The sequence below is a fragment of the Lactuca virosa genome, chromosome 9 (assembly GCF_052849685.1).
Source record: "Lactuca virosa cultivar CGN04683 chromosome 9, Lactuca_virosa_CGN04683_v6, whole genome shotgun sequence".
Taxonomy (NCBI): domain Eukaryota; kingdom Viridiplantae; phylum Streptophyta; class Magnoliopsida; order Asterales; family Asteraceae; genus Lactuca; species Lactuca virosa.
The window spans coordinates 213303047-213320597 of NC_136434.1; the positions used below are offsets into that span (position 1 = coordinate 213303047).

General features: G+C 36.3%; 2 protein-coding genes across 3 annotated transcripts; both read right to left on the bottom strand.

Annotated features, from left to right (window-relative positions):
- Positions 1–4172: 4172 nt before the first annotated feature.
- On the bottom strand, positions 4173–9847 carry LOC145136769 (aconitate hydratase, cytoplasmic-like). Its single transcript, XM_079070883.1, has 19 exons — positions 9458–9847; positions 8696–8800; positions 8356–8516; positions 8178–8270; positions 7906–8091; positions 7660–7821; positions 7430–7574; positions 7201–7343; positions 7074–7130; positions 6905–6984; positions 6744–6819; positions 6475–6660; positions 6316–6383; positions 6115–6233; positions 5741–5862; positions 5568–5666; positions 5002–5481; positions 4505–4846; positions 4173–4417 (listed from the first exon to the last, which is right to left on the bottom strand). Exons 1-19 carry the CDS (start codon positions 9729–9731, stop codon positions 4349–4351), a joined length of 2967 nt encoding a protein of 988 aa, XP_078927009.1. The 5' UTR covers positions 9732–9847; the 3' UTR covers positions 4173–4348.
- A 3255-nt stretch (positions 9848–13102) lies between these two features.
- Positions 13103–15541, bottom strand: LOC145136771 (NADH:ubiquinone oxidoreductase, 17.2kDa subunit). Of its 2 annotated transcripts, none has more exons than XM_079070884.1 (8): positions 15254–15541; positions 14872–14934; positions 14705–14757; positions 14528–14579; positions 14332–14397; positions 14161–14220; positions 13700–13775; positions 13103–13398 (listed from the first exon to the last, which is right to left on the bottom strand). In XM_079070884.1, exons 1-8 carry the CDS (start codon positions 15363–15365, stop codon positions 13335–13337), a joined length of 546 nt encoding a protein of 181 aa, XP_078927010.1. In that variant the 5' UTR covers positions 15366–15541; the 3' UTR covers positions 13103–13334. The 2 variants fall into 2 exon arrangements, with proteins under 2 accessions (XP_078927010.1, XP_078927011.1); XM_079070885.1 differs by having other exon boundaries at positions 15250–15374.
- Between the last annotated feature and the right edge of the window lie 2010 nt (positions 15542–17551).

Here is a 17551-nt window from a genome sequence, read left to right on the forward strand (position 1 = left end):
TCTGACCCCAGACAATCTCAACCACCTCCTCACGGATGATCTCCCTGACGCGATCCTCTGTCAATGCTGGCCTATCCTGACTGCCAGCTCCTAATCCCGACCTGAATCCGGTCTCAAATCGTCTCGTAACCACCATAATGAAAATATACCAGGAAGATATCAGACATTCCACATCTCATAACGGGGAACCAACTCCCAACGAAGCCCTAGGGGTTTTGACTTCCTCGATACGCGTATGGGTCATGTGCTTTCAGTAGTACGGGCCCATACTACCTTCCACACCTACCCATATTTGTCTCAAGGTTCATCACAACGCCCTAACAATGCTCACAATCAAAACTGTACACTCAATCTCCACTTCCTAGATAAAGGCTAAATATCTCCCAACTGGTCGGCTGACCCCACACGACTCATCCTACCACTAACTGCCACACGACCCTCCATTGGTGCCAGATAACTATTGCATGAATACAATCACATGCCGCACAGCTTAAACAGTCTTAGACTAAAAGACTTAATCCCACAACGGTTAGACTCAGACGAGAGTTGCACAGCAGGACCAAATCCCTTATTCTAAGATCACTTAACCCATGTAGCATATGACTTAGCGTATTCACTCAATACTCAATTTACACATGAAAGAGTCATACAACAATCAATTAGGCGCTCTACAAGTGATAAGGCATCATATAATCAGCAAATTCTATCATGCAATTCATGAAGGTCTCTAGCCTATCACCAGCATATTGTTCTAACATATCACAATATCAAATATTAGTATGGTATTTTGGGGTCTACTTACTGGCTCCGGCTGATCGTACACATCGCATCCTCCTTTAGTATTTTGAAAACCTTTTGAAAATATTTTTCCCTTAGTTTGAGACTGGATTCACACGAGTGTTCCTCCAATTCACTCAAACCAAGGCTCTGATACCAACTTGTAACATCTACGAAATTTCAGAAAAATTTTAAACTTTTCAAACATTCCAAAACCATCCATTGTTTACAAATTGTTTTCAAAATAATTCAATATCAGAGTTTTCCCAGAAATCACAACATGAAAAACAAGGAGGTGCACGATCAAGCCTTCGCCTTCCCACGATCATCCGAAGTACCTGAAACAAAATCCAAAACTGTAAGCCCGAAGCTTAGTGAGTTCCCCCAAAATACCAACGCCATACAATAGAACAATATCATAAACAAACAATATGCATACAGAGTCTTCAGTATGACTAGACCGCCTCACCGGGCCTACAGCTATCTGGCCAACTCTCAAAACCTTCAGCATGTTTGGACCGCCTCACCGGGCCTTCAGCCTGTCTGGACCGTTCTTCGGGCCTTCGGCCTGACTGGTACGTCCCTTTTGGCCTTCAGTCTATCCGGGCCGCCCTGGGTCTGTTGGCCTTGAGCACAAAGCAGGACCGACTCAACCCACCCGCAATCACACAATCAACATGTAAATATCAAACGCTAGCTAGCATGTGCAGACATTCATACAGATCTAACATATCACTAATTTATAGCATCATCCTATCTACCAGGATACATATCTAAATGATCACTAGACACAGCACCATCCTATTTACCAGGATACAGATCTAACAGGTCACTAAGCATATTATCATACGGTAAGCCAGGATACAATCCAAAAAGGGCTGTCCTTGGTGCCTTCGACCCTGTCAGTATAGTGAGGAGAACTCACATCTCAAGTAGTGTTGAACCGGTAACAATCAAATCCCAGCCCACAGCTCCGAACTCAACTGCATACAACCACCATGTGACTAACTCCATGACAATCCCAAAATACCCTTAAGGTCAAGCTTGGTCAACCATGGTCAAAGTCAACAGTCCATGTTGACCCAACTCGTCGAGTGCAGCTATCAACTCGTCGAGTTCCTTCAGTGTTCAGAAAACCGGGAAAGTCCGAGCCAACTCGCCGAGTCAGCAGAACAACTCGTCGAGTTCCTACAGCATCCAGAAAGCGGGAAAACCCGATCCAACTCGTCGAGTTTTCCCAGTCTTAACATATTCAGCCCCTTCTAAGCGAATCTGAAGCCCCAAACTATAGATCTGGGCCCCAAGAATTGAAATACCACGTAAAGTTGCTAACTTTACGTCCATGCATGGTATCAAGAGGCTAAAACACTAAAACAAAGCGTGTTAAGGGACTTAGAGCATGAAGGAGGGCCAAGACTTGATAAAGTTGGCAACTTAAAGTCCACAAAGGCCATAAGATGTTCAGATCTGAAGTCATAGCTTCATAACATGCTCAAATCCAGGAATGGTCCCAAAATAAGCTAATAATGGCCATAAACTCTCAAGGGAAGAGATCTAGCAAAAGAATGGTCAATGTATCGACTTTATACCTTAATATAGCTGCCACAACAGAGAATTCCCTAGATCTAAAGCTTCTCCCTTCAATTATGCACCACTAACTTCAACTCCTTCTTCAAGAAAGCACCAAAGAACACAATCTTTTAACTCACACACAATCAAATATGGGATATGAGACACGATTTAGGGTTTCTCTGGTCAAGGAGGCGATAAGGGAGGCTAACAATGAGAGTTAAGGCCTTTAAATAGGGTGCAAACCCTAAAAATTATGGTTTTCATGTTCAGCCTTCAACTCGTCGAGTTGGGGCCTTCCAACTCGTCGAGTAGACCTTAAAAGTTACGCGGCCATTAAAAACTCTACACGACGAGTTGGCACCTTCCAACTCGTCGAGTTGTCCTGAAAATATACATATATAAGTCTTTATATTCTTGCCTGGAGTTTGGGATGTTACAGCATGTACACATACGGATTAATTTGTTTATTTCGTTGCGTTAATATAGTGTGAGATTTATAAAAACCCAACATGTACACATAGTGCTATTTTGATGTTTTCACTGCCTAACTAATGTGTATAGATTATGATGGTGTTTTTAGTTTAACGAAGATAATCGTGATAATTAGATACTTGGTATTGTAGAAGCACATGTTTGGAGATGTGGTGGTTAAATAAAAGGCTTCGACAATATAAAGTTTTTTTTGGCGGATATCATATATCAAAGTAATAGAGATAAAACATAATGAATAATATGGCCATATTTTATTGAATAATCTATTATTAAACTATTAGTCATTAACTTATTATTTATTTAATCTTTCTTAGCAATTTACTAAATTAGTGTACAAAATTAATAGAAAAATTAAATATTATACCATAGAGTTTAGGCTCCTAAGCCTAAATTAGCTTACTCACATAAGCTTAAGATCGAGCACATTTAATAAACGGACACCAAATGTAGCTCAAGCTCGGGTCGGGATTGTTTTGTTAGAAAAATGATACTTATTCATGTAAACCAAACTATGCAACCCAAAAACATGAAAATAATAATCGAACGATATGACACAAATCTGAATCACATGTTAACATGAACATGTAACACATGCACTTAAAACAGATTTCACCCACACTAGTAGAGGTTGGTCTCCCATTATACAACCATCAAAACTGCTCTTCTAAACCGTCAAGCATTATTAGACGTGTACTTTACCTCGGTGTAAAACCTTATCTCGTTTTCTTTAAGTTTGAGACTTTGCAGTATGCAACAACGGTATGGAGCATGGTGAACAAAATTAAATTTGGTTGTTTTTCTTTATATGTCCTTTGCGGCTATATTTATGTAGCAAAACCGTAACGGTTACTAGTGATAGATTAACTTGGTTTTTACATAGCTCACAAACCTTGTATACCCATCAAACTTAAGCGTAAAATGGTAAAAACAGTAAGAACTAAAAATGGTAAAATTTAAGCATAAATTGAATTTGTCAAACTATAAAACAAACCCACAAATTGGGATTTGCCAGTTGAGTCGGAATCTATCTTGACTGTCATGTACAATGCAAGGTAAAAGTTTTCGTATTATGTGCATTATATGTCAGTTAGAACTGATGGTGTGATATTTCAACAAATATATTTACAGTTATTAAATAATAGTTTAAAGTATGCTTTTAGCGATATATCAACATAATCATTACCAACAGAGAATAGAGAAGGAATTAGAACCTTTTCTTTCTGCGTACAAAGGAAAGATTCAAAAACCATAGAAATAGCGATAGGCTGAAAGCAACAACTCAACCATGACATACCGGAATCACACATGTTAACTCCAACTAAAACCCGAAATAAAAAAATAAAAATAAAAACTCATTATCGTAGGATGAAATGAAATCGCTATATTATCCACAAGAATAAGCAACCAAAAGCAAACAGAAGTTCCAACATTATTCAGAAAAGGAAAGGATGTAGAGAGAGATTATTGATGTAGGATTTCAGAAGTTTAGTTTAACAAGGCAAGCCTTTTATTCCTTAATCAAATTCCTGATGACATATTGAAGAATACCACCATGATCAAAATACGTCAATTCCACCTGCAAAGATAAACAGCCAAATAATTAAATAAAATAAACACTCAAACAATCATATGGAAACAGAAAATCAGAAAATAGAGATGATACCTGTGTATCAAATCGAGCTGTACACGTGAAAGATTTCCCATTATCAGTTGTAACAGTAACATCTTGGCCAGGCTTTATCTCACTAACTTTTGAGGGTAAGTCAATGGTGTAACGCTCGTGACCCGTCAAACCTAAAGTCTCCGCATCCTCACCTGCCTTGAAGCAGAGTGGAATAATCCCCATACCAACCAAATTACTCCTATGAATCCTCTCAAAACTTTTTGCTATCACCGCTTTCACCCCCTGTAACATTGGTCCCTTTGCAGCCCAGTCCCTTGAACTCCCACTTCCATATTCTGCGCCCGCCAAGACAATAGTATCCTGCCCCGCTTCTTTGTACCTCTGTTTGTAATAAACATTCACATCACAAATGGCTTCAAAACTTTGTCGGTTTTTAGTTATTAGAAAAACATTCTTTTTTAGGCTGTGCCTAGAAAAAGTGACAGACCAAAGGGACCATTCTTGAAATTTACGCAAATAAATAAAATGTGACATACCATTGCAACGTCAAACACGGAAAGCTTCTCTCCGCTAGGAATGTGGATAGTTTTGGGTCCCACTTCACCATTTAAAAGCTTGTTAACAATGCGAATATTTGCGAAAGTGCCCCTTGCCATAATTTCATCGTTGCCACGACGGCTGCCATAGGAGTTAAAGTCTCTACGGTCAACGCCACGGTCAAGGAGGAACTTTGCAGCAGGGCTGTCTTTATGGATGCTGCCAGCTGGCGAGATGTGATCGGTGGTGATGCTGTCGCCGAAATTTAGCAAACAGTAAGCGTCCTTGACCCCGTGAGGGCCCGGTGGATCCATGGTCATGTCTTTGAAATATGGTGGTTCGTGAATGTAGGTTGAGTTAGGGTCCCATGAATAGAGACTTGATGTTGGGACAGATAACTTGTTCCACATGGGGTTGCCCTGTGTGATTGCGTTGTATGTACTTTTAAACATATCAGGCAACACGCTTGATTGAACCACCTGCAGATTTACCATTTTGTCCCTTTGAGATTCCACTACATGTGGAAAACTAAAACAGTTTGTAAATTATAACATTATTTATCTACCTGAGCGATTTCTTCATTGCTTGGCCAAACGTCTCTAAAGTAGACATTCTTTCCGTCCTTTGTGGTCCCGATTGGCTCGTTTTCGAAGTCAATGTCCACCTAAATAACACAACATGCAAAACATAATGACTTTGTGTGTTCTTTGAGGGTTAGAAAAGTAATTTTACACATACCGTTCCGGCAAGTGCGTACGCCACGACTAAGGGAGGTGAAGCGAGGTAGTTGGCTCTTGTCAGTGGGTGAACACGCCCTTCAAAGTTTCGGTTTCCGGAAAGCACAGCTGCAGCAACAATATCTGCAACAAATATGTTCTCAAGAGTTAAATAAATTAGTTTATTACAAATATGGTCCCTGTGAATTCTGATTTTTACTTTGTTTCACTCCAAAATTGGAACTTGGAACTTTTTTTTCAATTTTGGTCCCTAGAACGTTGAAATAAGGACTAAAACTGAAAAAAGATTTTATGTTTGGACTAAACAAGGAAAAAAGCAGAAAGTACAGGGACCATTTTTGTAATTTACTATGTAGTAGTAAATTACAATTATACCATTATCAGTAATTGCTGATGCAACCGACTCATGAAGATCTCCTGAGTTTCCGATACATGTAGTGCAGCCATAGCCTACTATGCTGAATCCCTGCTGGTCCAAGTACTTTTGCAGACCACTGTATTGTATACATGAGGAAAGTTATAAAAATGGAAGGCAAAGAGATTAACAGATAATCAAGGACAAAATCGTAATTCTACCTCTGGAGCAAGTATTTTGTGACAACCCCGGAGCCAGGGGCAAGGCTGGTTTTTATCCATGGTTTGACCTAATACATGATAATAAAGACTTGTTTAACAAAAAGAATACATAGCATAATAAATATAGAATATTTTCAAATAAGTGTAAGCTAAACAAACCTCCAAACCAAGTTCACAAGCTTTTTTGGCAACAAGACCAGCTCCAAGCATGACACTAGGGTTTGATGTGTTTGTACAGCTTGTAATAGCTGCTATCACAACACTACCATGCTTCAGTTCAGCAGTTTGTCCATTAAATGGAAAGCTCACAACTTTCTCTTGTGCCTCTTTTGGAACTGCAAATCCCTGTTAATGAAAATATAAAAGTTTAAATAAAACTCTAACTAATCTTATGCTGTAATAATAATAAGTGAATAATCTTATCTCACCTTAAATCCAACTTTGTTATCAAGGCATGCATGCCAGTCAGCCTTCATGTCTTTTATGGGTACACGGTCATGTGGCCTGTTTGCAAGAAAGTAGCCATAAATTCACTATTTACATGACAGAAATTCAGAAAAAAAAAATACAAAACTGCAACATAACATACCGTTTTGGACCAGAAATACAGGGTTCAACATCATTTAGGTCCAACTGTAGATGAGCCGAGTAAACTTTCTCTTGTTGAGGCTGAGAGATATAACAACAATGTCAGATTTAAAGAAATAACAAAAAGCAGGAAACATGAAGGGGAATAACGTAACATAACATAACCTAACCTCACTATAATCAACAAACATATTGTTTGCTCGCAAGTATGCTTCAATCATAGCCACCTAAAACCAAATCAAGACAGAATTAGTTGAAGTTGAAAACTTTCTATTTTAATATTCAAAGACAACTTACAGTTTCATCACTTCTTCCTGTCAATTTAAGGTATTGAAGTGTGACACGATCTACAGGGAAAAAGCCCATGGTTGCACCATATTCGGGTGACATATTTGCAATAGTTGCTCTATCAGCCAAAGATAGCTCACTCATACCCTCACCTACACAAAGATACAAGGGAACAATGTGTCAAAAGTCAAAACCTCAAAAAGATTTAAAATATCTTATTAAATAACAGAGACATTACCAAAGAACTCAACAAATTTGCCAACAACACCATGCTTTCTCAACATTTGGGTCACAGTTAACACCAAATCAGTAGCTGTGACACCATTTTGCAACTTTCCAGACAACTTGAAGCCAACAACACCAGGCAAAACCATGCTCATGGGCTGTCATCAACAAATTAATATACTCACATAAGTTGGATGATAATTAAAATACTAAATGAGTTTGATAATTTATCAAGTGGTATACTTGTCCAAGCATAGTTGCTTCAGCTTCAATTCCACCTACTCCCCATCCAGCTACTCCCAATCCATCAATCATGGTTGTGTGGGAATCAGTTCCAACAACACTATCTGGATAGAGAACGCCATCAGTGTTGAACACAACTCTACCAAGATACTCCAAATTGACCTGAAAATATGAGAAAAACTTTTAAGAGGAGTGCTCAAATACTAATAATGAACCATGTGGTTTGAATGTGTGTATCTTTTTTACCTGGTGAACAATACCAGAACCAGGGGGGACAACAAGCATGTTGTCAAAAGCATGTGATCCCCATTTAAGGAAAGCAAATCGTTCATTGTTGCGTTGAAATTCAAGGTCCATGTTTGCTTGAACAGCATTTGCACTTCTTGCAACATCAACTTGAACTGAATGGTCAATCACAAGATCAACTGGCACCTGGGAAATATCAAGATTTGAAAGAATGAAAAAACTATTGAAGATTCAAAAAGATATCAGAAGTGAATAGTTACAATATTACTCACCAATGGGTTGATCTTCTTGGAGTCTCCACCGAGTCTGTTCATAGCATCTCGCATACAAGCAAGGTCAACTACAGCTGGAACTCCAGTAAAATCCTAATAAAATATTATGGATTATTAAAAATGAAAGAAGGGGTGCAAAGTTGTATGCTTGTATAATTGCAGATGTAAGGATATTCACCTGTAAGAGAACACGAGCAGGTTTAAATGGAATCTCCACTTGTTTTGGTGAAGTATTTTCCCAGTCGATGATCTTTTCAACATCATTCTTGGTAACTTGAAAGTCATCACAATTGCGTATGGCAGACTCTAAAAGGATTTTGATAGAATATGGGAGCTTGTCTGCATATATGTGAAGATGAGTGTGAAAAAAAAAATGAGTGTGATAACAAATGGAGGATCCTCCAATGTGAATAAGAATTAAGAAGCAGGGACCTTAAGAAAAGGTTATGTTGTATTCTAAAGGATCAGAAAGAGAAAAATGAAACTTTAAACAATTAGGAAAAGTTTCATGTCCCTACCAATCCTGGGATCATTTAGTGCAGGAAGACTGTAAAACTTTCCGAACTCTCCTCCTCCAGGCTTGGGGAGACTGGTGAATATGCCTTTGAAAGGGTTTTCAGAAGCTGCATAGTTTAGAAAAAGTTAGTGAAAGAGAAATGAAAAGGTGACAAAACAAATAGTGAAATTCCAGCACCAAGATGGAACAAATGCTTGTTCCCTTCATCTCATTAACACCCTCAACGAATCTAGACAACTAGTAGTACAAATAACTTTTTTCTGAAAGGAACAACAAAAGCAAATCTAATAAAGCTATAATCAGCAAGTCAGCACCATAAAGTCCATATTCCCCACGGATTCACAAAAGAAATATGCACACACTTTGAATCCACAAAGTAGCAAGTATAAGTAGAAAATCTAGGTGTCAAACTTGCGACAAATCTAAATCAACATTTAATTTGAATATATTACAGGTTTGATCTCAAAAATCAAAACGTAAGTTCTTGTTCTATCTGAACGAGCAAAATCAAAACTGTAAAACGAAACGACATGAAAAGTGCTATATAGGTCCAATCCAAGTAGCATAACTAGCTTTGCGTATGTTGTAGGCCATCGATTGACAATGATTAAATTAATGAAAATACAGTATTGACTGATTAAAGAAATGAAATCAAAATCCAGTGACGTAAAGTCAAAACCCCGTATACTCTTGATTTGACAAATCCTAAACAGAAAATTAATAAGAAATGGATATTCAGCAGTAGATAAACATAGATATATACCCATGGTAGCGATCTTTCGTTGGAATTGTTGAACGACAGGAGCAACTGCTCCGATCTGAGCCCTAGGAGTAACACTGGATCTCCAATCAACACCGTGACTCCACCGCGATACAGAACGGAACGCCGATGAAGTGCTGACCGATCTGAACGGCGAAGAAAGAAGTGAAGCTCTGACGAGACAAGGTTTGGGTTGAAGAGAAGTAGAGAAACGAACTTTAGAAGAAGCTCTAAGAATTACAGATGAAGATGATGAGTTGGTAATCGCTATATACATCACGATATACCAGAAGAAAAAGAAAAATTAAAAAACCCTAATAATTAAAAGTGGAGAGAGAGAGAGAGAGAGAGAGAGAGAGAGAGGTTGTTGAAGTCTTTCATGGCTGCCTAGTGCCGACTGTGAGTGGAGCGTGAGTTCTAGTGTGGGGTGGTGTAGGGTAAGGAGGATGATGATGAGCAGGTGAGGGACGATGGACGGTGAGATTTGTACGAGGACAAAGATCAACGGTATAATCGAGGCTTAAAGTATAGTTTGACCATGTGTGAAGGTCTGTAGTTGATAAGGATTTCAATTGAAGTCCGCTCGGCTCGGCTCGGCTCGGCTTGGTTTGACTTGAGTCGGCTTGAAACGGAACGAGTGTGTAATGCACACTCCAATTTACCCATTTGTTTTTTTTACTGTTGGATGCCTACATTCTATGAAACTATATTTTTTTATCATATTAAAAATAAAAAAATAAATATGGAACACTAAATTTGTTATCTAAACAATCTTTTACGCATATCAGAATTTAACCCATGAGAACGATGTTTAAATTTCTTAGCTAAACAATCAGTTAGTAAGTGATTTAAATATGAATAGATCAGATATTAAAATAAGTATTTTTTATATATTGTTAAAACTTTTGTATTTTGTTAAATATAAAAAAGATAATAATATCAAAATATATATCCATAAGAATTCTATCAACATATGGCTTTGGAAGACGTGACACAACCAAACGGATGAGGAAATGGATATTCCTTGTCCCAAGAAAAATGATGTACGCTTTGTCATTGTCAAATTGATAATAGTTGACAAAAGTAAATCAATCAAATTTGTCAAAAGACTCCAAAATATATCTAAGCTGTTGTAATATACTAATCTATAAGTTATTTTATTAAAAAAATATTAAAATAATTTACGATATAGTACTTAATTATGTAACAAAAATATAACTGTTTTACCAATTTATAAAACACACTAAACTTTTATTAATTATTAGATGTTGTATCAACATATGGTCACTTCCACCTCATCTTTGCCATTTCTTTGCCAAGCAACAAGTGTGGTGTAACCCTTGCCACTTTGTCATGAGAAAAGAAAATGAAAGAAAGTCACCGCAAGGAGAATAAAGAGAAAGGGCGAGCATTTGTCATTTTGTCTTGCCACTTTGTCATGTCATGTACTAGGCGTGATGTTTGTCATGCCAAATAGGCACTACGTATGATTCTTGTCGAGCCATAGCCACTGGCCTTAGTGATTTTCAAGTCATCAAACATTTTTGAATACTATGTGTTATAAATTATGCGCAACTATGGGTGAGTGAGGAGGTGTTGAATGCATTCTCATATACATGAGTTGACATTACAAATGGTGGGGCACCGCAAACCCCTTAAATTGCATCGGAGAACTAGGGGCGTGTGCCCAAAAGTTCGATTCAATCTAATCCCCCAAAAAAAAAACCCCTTCATCTGAATCGGATATGGGAAAATATAATATTCATATTAGTGTGTCTGGGTTTATTTGGTTTTGGTCTTAAAATAATGATTTCAATGTAAATTGGATTAGTATTGTATATGATTCAGATTTTCTAATGATCCGGTTTTTTTATATAATTTAAGAAAAATTAACTTCAACCAATTTTATATACTCGGTATAGAAATATTGGAAGAGTTCACATTTGTCAAATAAGATAAAGCCAATTGGGATTTTATAATACCCGATATTTGAAAATTTAGATTGGATAATTTTCAGATTTTTGAAAAATCCGATATGATTTATGCAGCTCTATCGAGGACTGCAAAGTGTGGGGCTTAGAGGAAGACACTGTATGAGTTGAAAGTCGAGTTTGAACATAAAAATATTGGTAAAGGTGGAAAAGAAGTAATTATTGATACATTGACACTTGTTACTATGGGTTTATGATTCAGTAGTTAACGTTGCACTACCACTACTACGTCTTTGATACTAAAATGATGAGATGGCAGCTATCAGTCGGTTGTTATCAAATCAATGGATACATATGTTACTACCGCAACATGCAGGTCTTGAAAATAATCATCTAAACTACTTTTAACCAATCATTTAACATTCATTCGTGTTATTTATCCATACCATAGAACTATTAGGCTATATAGAGAAATACAATTTTCGAATCTCGAATAGACCTTAATAAGGGGCGGAGCTTTCTTATGGCGAGGGGTTGTGCCCCCCCCCCCCCTCCGGATTTTTTGGTTAGAAGTAGCCACTATATTTTACTTTTATAGATATCAGGCCTAAAAATATAAAATTTTTGTTGTTGCCCCCCCTGCTCACCGATTTTTATACATATTATATTTTCGGCCCCCTAAATAAAATGTTGAAGCTCCGCCCCTGAACTTAATACGAATTTAGTCATAAGACATCTAGTTTTTGCCTAAGCTATCATTTATATGTTTGTGATGCTAAGTAATACTATGTCGAAATATTGCCTAAAGGGTGACTTATAATATTATATTGCTTAAAAAGGTAAATTATTATCACATTTAGAATTCAAAATGGCGAAATGCACCACCAACGCAAAAATTGATAAATTAATAATAATATAATAAATAATAATACATGACAATATAAATTGATAGAAGAAAATTCTGACTTGTTGTCAAAGAAAACCAAATCCATCTCACATGTTTAAAAAATTACTTATTTTGATCGATTACCTAATGTATTTAGCCTAAATATGGTCTCGTGTCTTTAGAAAATTTCCCCATTTGGGCTATTACCTAATCCTTTTCGACCAATCAGAGTATCAGTTTTTACAGCCTCTGTTATGTTTTGCTTGCAGTTTACCTATCTTTTTAAAAGGAATTAGAAAAGCTAAAAATGTGGCGATCATCCAATCCAACCACCAAAAAAGATTAAAGTTTATAAATTAATACCCATCTTAAATCTTTATGTGTCAGAAAATAATAATATTTTAATATATTTATTAAATATTTAATGAAAATAATAATATTTTAATACATTTATTTGACTTACCATTTAAAATGAATAGAAGGATATGTAAGAAGAAATATAGGAGGATATTAAATTTTTCATAAATTAATTATAACTACAAAGAATAGAATTTATACATTAATCTAAATAACATTATTACACGAGATATTACGAAAAACGTTAGAATTAGTTCAATATAACATATTGTATGCAAACTTTTAATTTGAAATTCTAATTCGTCGTTTTTTAATGTAACTTAAAATAATAACAAATTATATATCATAACCATTATGTTTCAGTAAAACAATATAACTATAAACTATTGAACATATATTTTCTAATATGATATGGTTTAAATAAAAATAAAAGTAGAAGCTACATAATCACCATCTTGGTGCCATTTAAACGTGTTAAAAGCAAATAACACCCAAATATTCATAAAATAATAAATCATATACCTCATAATACATATTCCATTAGCAAGTTATTGGGAAACGTGACCTACCCCACACTACTCATGGGTCATAATGGTAAATCAAAATTTACATGTCTACAAAACATGATCACGATCCAAGAGTTGACTAGCACATCAATCTCATCATAACTCATAAAATGTCCCAATTTTGAAACAAGTAACCATAATCATGTAGGAGGTTGCCACGTGCCTGGTCTAAAAGACGCACCTGACCCTGTTGGCTCCGCTGACCTGGAAAGTACATTAACAAACACAATATACTGTCAGTGTCAAGGGTTCAAGTCGCCAGTGTAAGAGTTTTGATTCCAATACAGATTAGGCTTCTTGTAGGGAAGACAATATAAGCGGGTCACTTTGTACTTGATTTTTAAATTCCAATGTATATTGGGGCTCCTTGTGACGGCCCTCCCTAGGTTTTTACGTCAGCTAACTAGTGAGCCACTGTGTACTTGATTTACATCTGACAGTAATGCTCTTGGGCAGGACAGTGTGGGCCAAAAATAAATAAATAAATAAAGAGTGGTGGACATACTCTCGTTCTTGTTTTGCTTGATCATGGATTTCCTTCTTTTGTTTCTTGGTACTCGTTTGTGTGGAAGATTTATCATCTTCAAGAGAAACATTCATAACGTACTTTTATTGATTTATTTATTACAACATTCAATTATATCAATGTCAAATCCAAATGCAAAAGCAACTTTCACTGCTATAATTAAGCAGATGTTTCAAACTTTTATTGTCCTTAAAAGAAAAAGGTAAAATGGTATAATAATAATAAAAAAAGAAAATACGTTGCTATTACTTGCATTAAACCCTTGTTTTTAAGTAATATAATCTCTTGGATAGATCCAACAAAATATTTGTCCCAAGTTGTGAACGACTTCTCGCTATCAACTCAAAAACTTTTTTTTTTCAAAAACTGATATAATTTAATATCAAACTTATAAATGATATACAGAAATATGAATTAAGATGTTTAGTTTAATAGTTTACCTTGTGAGTCAACTGGCAACTGCTGAATGAAACTTTTGAGGTCTGGGCCATCACCTTTACCTGTAGAAAAGTATATGATATGCATTAGAATATGTTTTGATCTATTTATTTTCCATTGAAGTAAAGTAAATATAATATTAATAAATATATATAAAAAAAGGTGTAGCTTACCCATGCTTGTTATTTTACGACCACTGCCTTCCCTAGCTTTCCTTTCTTCCTCTTCCTTCTTCAGCACTTTATCACATACAAGAAATTATTAATAGGATCAGAAAAACTTTCATTTTTATTACATATTCAAAAATCAATTTGGTAAATGCTAATTAGCATAAGAATGAAATATAAACAGAAAGCTAATGAAACTTACATGCAACATTTTCTTTAACACGTTGGCGCCTTGCCTCCAGCATAGCCATCTCCTAATAACAAAATAATGAGTTTATGTTCTTTCTTTGATGATATAATCCTTACATTACTTTTTTTAAACAGATAAAAAAGATCCATATAGTCAACCCAAATGTTTGGGTCAAAGATTGGAATTCACCTCTGGAGTTGGAGCTATCTTTCGTTGCCCATTCAGCCAACATATCCATTCAACTACAAATAAAATCATACAGCTCTTGAATACGAAAACACAAATCAAAATGAGATCATTTCAGAGAATCAGACATAACTCATGGTAAATAACTGATGTTTGTTGTATAGACTTACCTGGAATTGAAGTCGGATCATCATCCCCTTTGGCTTTGAATTCTACCCATCGTTTCTCCTTCACTGTTGCATCAAAAGGATAATTTTTGTAAGATGTATTTGTGTAAAATGTGTAAGATCTATAATCTATTTTTCTTTTTTTGAAAAGAAGGTTAGTGAGAATCAACTATACAAGGTACAATCAGCAAAAAAAACCAAGCTTGTTTTTTCGCAGAGTGTTACAGAGAATCAGAAGTACGGGTTATGTTGTGATTATCAAACTAAGCTTGAATTGATCGCAAATACAAATTGAATCGATCATGCTTCATTGAAACTAAAATAAACATGACTGATTTGAACTAAATAAAATTGATCAAGGGAGAAAGAAAGGGGACGCACTTACTGATACCGTCTATCTGTTCAGTACGAACATAGTATTGATTTCCGGCTTTATCGGCTCCTATAAACGTCCGATTTCTGACCATGGCTGTTAACTTCGACCAAATTCTCGACATTGCTCGCTGATGAGCGTCAATACTACCTTCTAATCCTTTCTATTTGTGAACAAAAGAATCAAACATGTAAGATGGGGATAAATGTAGGGGGAATCAATCAAAATAGGATCAACAACGATAGAAGGGGGGTTTTGTCGATCAAGGGTTTCGTTGCGTCAGTGCGGACTACCACAAGGTTAGCTCAAATTGTATAATGGGAAAATGACTTATATGTTATATGGGTAACTATGTTTCAAAATCGTTCAAAAAATATCATTAAGTTTGGTGTGTCCAAAAAACATTATTCAAGTAAAGCATTTGTACAAAAAAACACCAACGAAATACATTCTTTGTTCAAATTTGATCTGTGGTAACCGGCAATTACCGGTAAAAAATAAGTAAAGGAAAAAAAACAATAGGAAAATGACTCAAAGAGGTAACTATGTTTCAAAATCGTTCAAAAAACGTCATCCAAGTTTGGTATGCTCAAAAAACACCATCCAACTAAACTTTTTGTACAAAAAACACCAACAAACTATATGTTTTGTTCAAATATTACCCACCGGTAACTGGTTCTTATAGGTTAAATGATAATTTTGCTTAACTATTATGACATGGCATAATAATGATTGACAAAACAATAAATGATATATTCCTCCTTTAAAAACCGATTTAGGGTTTCTTCATGAACGAATGACTTATTCTTCTCCTATGATTGCTCGTCTTCTTCTAAAGTGATGATCTCGAACTCAAGTCCAAAACCCTAATTCTTAACTTAAGGCAAAAAGGGCTCATTTACCCCTGCCTCAATGGACCTCCCTCCCCCTAAGGCCCAAATCCATAAAAAGCCCAAAAAGGCATCCAAGCCCAACTACAAGGCATCTAAGGCCTAATATGGCCCAAGAACCCCCAACATGACCTTAGCCAAAAAATGACCTGCTACAATCAGGTGGCCCCGAGGCCTAACTTAAACAAGTCTGTGCATAGTCCCATCATATCCAGATGTCGAGCCAGTACGCCCGGCGTACTCCTAGCGTACGCCCAACGTACTCAGCTAGGGTCAAGAACCGCCAATCTTCCGAAGGCCATAACTTCTTCATTCTAAGTGTGATTTCGTCATTCTTTATATCTACGGGAGCTAATTTAGGCATCAGACAGCCATACCGAGGGTTATGGCCTTCGGAAGATTGGCGGTTCTTAAGCCTAGCCGAGTATGATGGGCGTACGTAGGAGTACGTCGGGCGTACTTGCATAAAATCTAGATCGCAGAGGCTTCAACATATGTTGGGCGTATGAATGGACTTGTTTAAGTTAGGCATCGGGCCCACCTGATTGTAGCAGGTCATTTTTTGGGCTTAAGGCCATGTTGGGGGTTCTTGGGCCATATTAGGCCTTAGATGCCTTGTAGTTGGGCTTGGATGCCTTTTTGGGCTTTTTATGGATTTGGGCCTTAGGGGGGGAGGCCCATTGAGGCAGGGGTAAAGGAGCCCTTTTTGCCTTAAGTTAAGAGTTAGGGTTTTGGACTTGAGTTCGAGATCATCACTTTAGAAGAAGAAGAGCAATCATAAGAGAAGAAGAAGTCATTTGTTCATGAAGAAACCCTAAATCGGTTTTTAAAGGAGGAATATATTATTTATTGTTTTGTCAATCATTATTATGCCATGTCATAATAGTTAGGCCAAGTTATCATTTAACCTGTAAGAACCAATTACCGGTGGGTAATATTTGAACAAAACATATAGTTTGTTGGTGTTTTTTGTACAAAAAATTTACTTGGATGGTGTTTTTTGAACATACCAAACTTGGATGGTGTTTTTTGAACGATTTTGAAACATAGTTACCTTTTTGAGTCATTTCCTATTGTTTTTTTTCCTTTACTTATTTTTTACCAGTAATTGCCGGTTACCAAAGGTCAAATTTGAACAAAGAATGTACTTCGTTGGTGTTTTTTATACAAATGTTTTACTTGGATGATGTTTTTTGAACACACCAAACTTGAATGGTATTTTTTGAACCATTTTGAAACATAGTTACCCATATAAGTCATTTTCCATTGTATAATCGACCCTTATGATTTGAGAAGCTACGTACAACCCCCAAATATTTTCAGTCAGCATGTCATCCACAACCATCAACTTCTTTTCGGGTTTTTTAAGGAAAATGTCAAAATGGGATAGCGTCAAACAAAATGTTATATGGCAGAGTTT

Coding starts and splice junctions, on each gene's coding strand:
- LOC145136771 (XM_079070884.1), bottom strand. CDS start 15,365: ATGTCGAGAATTTGGTCGAAGTTAACAGCCATGGTCAGAAATCGGACG. Junction 14,935..15,253: donor TGAACAGATAGACGGTATCA/GTAAGTGCGTCC, acceptor TTGATGCAACAG/TGAAGGAGAAACGATGGGTA. Junction 13,399..13,699: donor CAAGCAAAACAAGAACGAGA/GTATGTCCACCA, acceptor TGTACTTTCCAG/GTCAGCGGAGCCAACAGGGT.
- LOC145136769 (XM_079070883.1), bottom strand. CDS start 9,731: ATGTATATAGCGATTACCAACTCATCATCTTCATCTGTAATTCTTAGA. Junction 7,822..7,905: donor GTTCTGGTATTGTTCACCAG/GTAAAAAAGATA, acceptor TCATATTTTCAG/GTCAATTTGGAGTATCTTGG. Junction 4,847..5,001: donor CCGTGTTTGACGTTGCAATG/GTATGTCACATT, acceptor TATTACAAACAG/AGGTACAAAGAAGCGGGGCA.